Source organism: Dipodomys ordii, unplaced genomic scaffold, assembly GCF_000151885.1.
Source record: "Dipodomys ordii isolate 6190 unplaced genomic scaffold, Dord_2.0 Scaffold209, whole genome shotgun sequence".
Taxonomy (NCBI): Eukaryota; Metazoa; Chordata; class Mammalia; order Rodentia; family Heteromyidae; genus Dipodomys; species Dipodomys ordii.
In genome coordinates, this window is record NW_012267425.1 from 943,686 (window position 1) to 944,420 (window position 735).

The 735-nt window shown below is 51.3% G+C and overlaps 1 protein-coding gene across 2 annotated transcripts in view; it reads right to left on the reverse strand.

The window, feature by feature from the left end:
• The window catches only part of Taz (tafazzin), an 8,217-nt gene that overhangs the window by 4,687 nt on the left and 2,795 nt on the right, over window positions 1-735 (reverse strand). For both annotated transcript variants that reach the window (XM_013035379.1, XM_013035378.1), the window contains exons 3-4: window positions 643-688; window positions 333-418 (exon numbers count right to left, since the gene is read on the reverse strand). In XM_013035379.1, the coding sequence (XP_012890833.1) occupies window positions 333-418; window positions 643-688 (132 nt within the window). The remainder of the gene's footprint in view (window positions 1-332; window positions 419-642; window positions 689-735) is intronic.

Genomic DNA, 735 nt, shown 5'->3' on the forward strand with positions numbered 1-735 from the left:
GGGGGAGGCTGGGAAGGGATGTGAAGGGTAAACAAAGGAGGAGGCTGCAATGCTTGGTAAGAAATGTACGCATTATCCTGCCCATGTAATTATAAACCCTCTGTACAGTATGTTCACAAATAAAATAAAATAAATTAAATTAAAAAAAAGAGAACAGATACCTCCTATGAACCATATCTCCTCTAAGCAGCCCCTGATATTTCTGCTGCCATGTTATGGCTTCTATATTGTCTTGCAGGAGTCCCTCGAGGACAGAGGCACTGGCCACCAGCCTCCTTATCCTAAGGGAGGCCTGATAACCCTTAGAAGTTGCTCCCAGAGAAGCAGCTCACCTCGGCACACGGGCACGCACTTGCCCAAGCTGAAGAAGTGGGAATGTAGCTCCTTAGTGAAGCAGATGTCTGCAGCTGCTGGGGTCCTAAAACAGACAGCCTCAGTCATCCCTTCCCACAGACTCACTGCTCCTTGCCCACCCGCAGCACGATACCCACCAACATCAGCATGCACAGACCCAGATGAAGGGCCTGTGGGGCCCCGCCCCATACCCTGCCTGGACTGCTGGATGCCCTCTCCTGGGCAGAGGAGGACAGGGGCAAATCTGGGCAGACATGTGGGCAACTCAAGGGGCCCATTTCTCCTCACCAACGCATCAACTTCAGGTTCCAGATATGGCGGAGTTTCAGGATTCCTAGAGGAGAAGAAAGGCTTTATGCTCCAACTCACCTTGTCTTCACT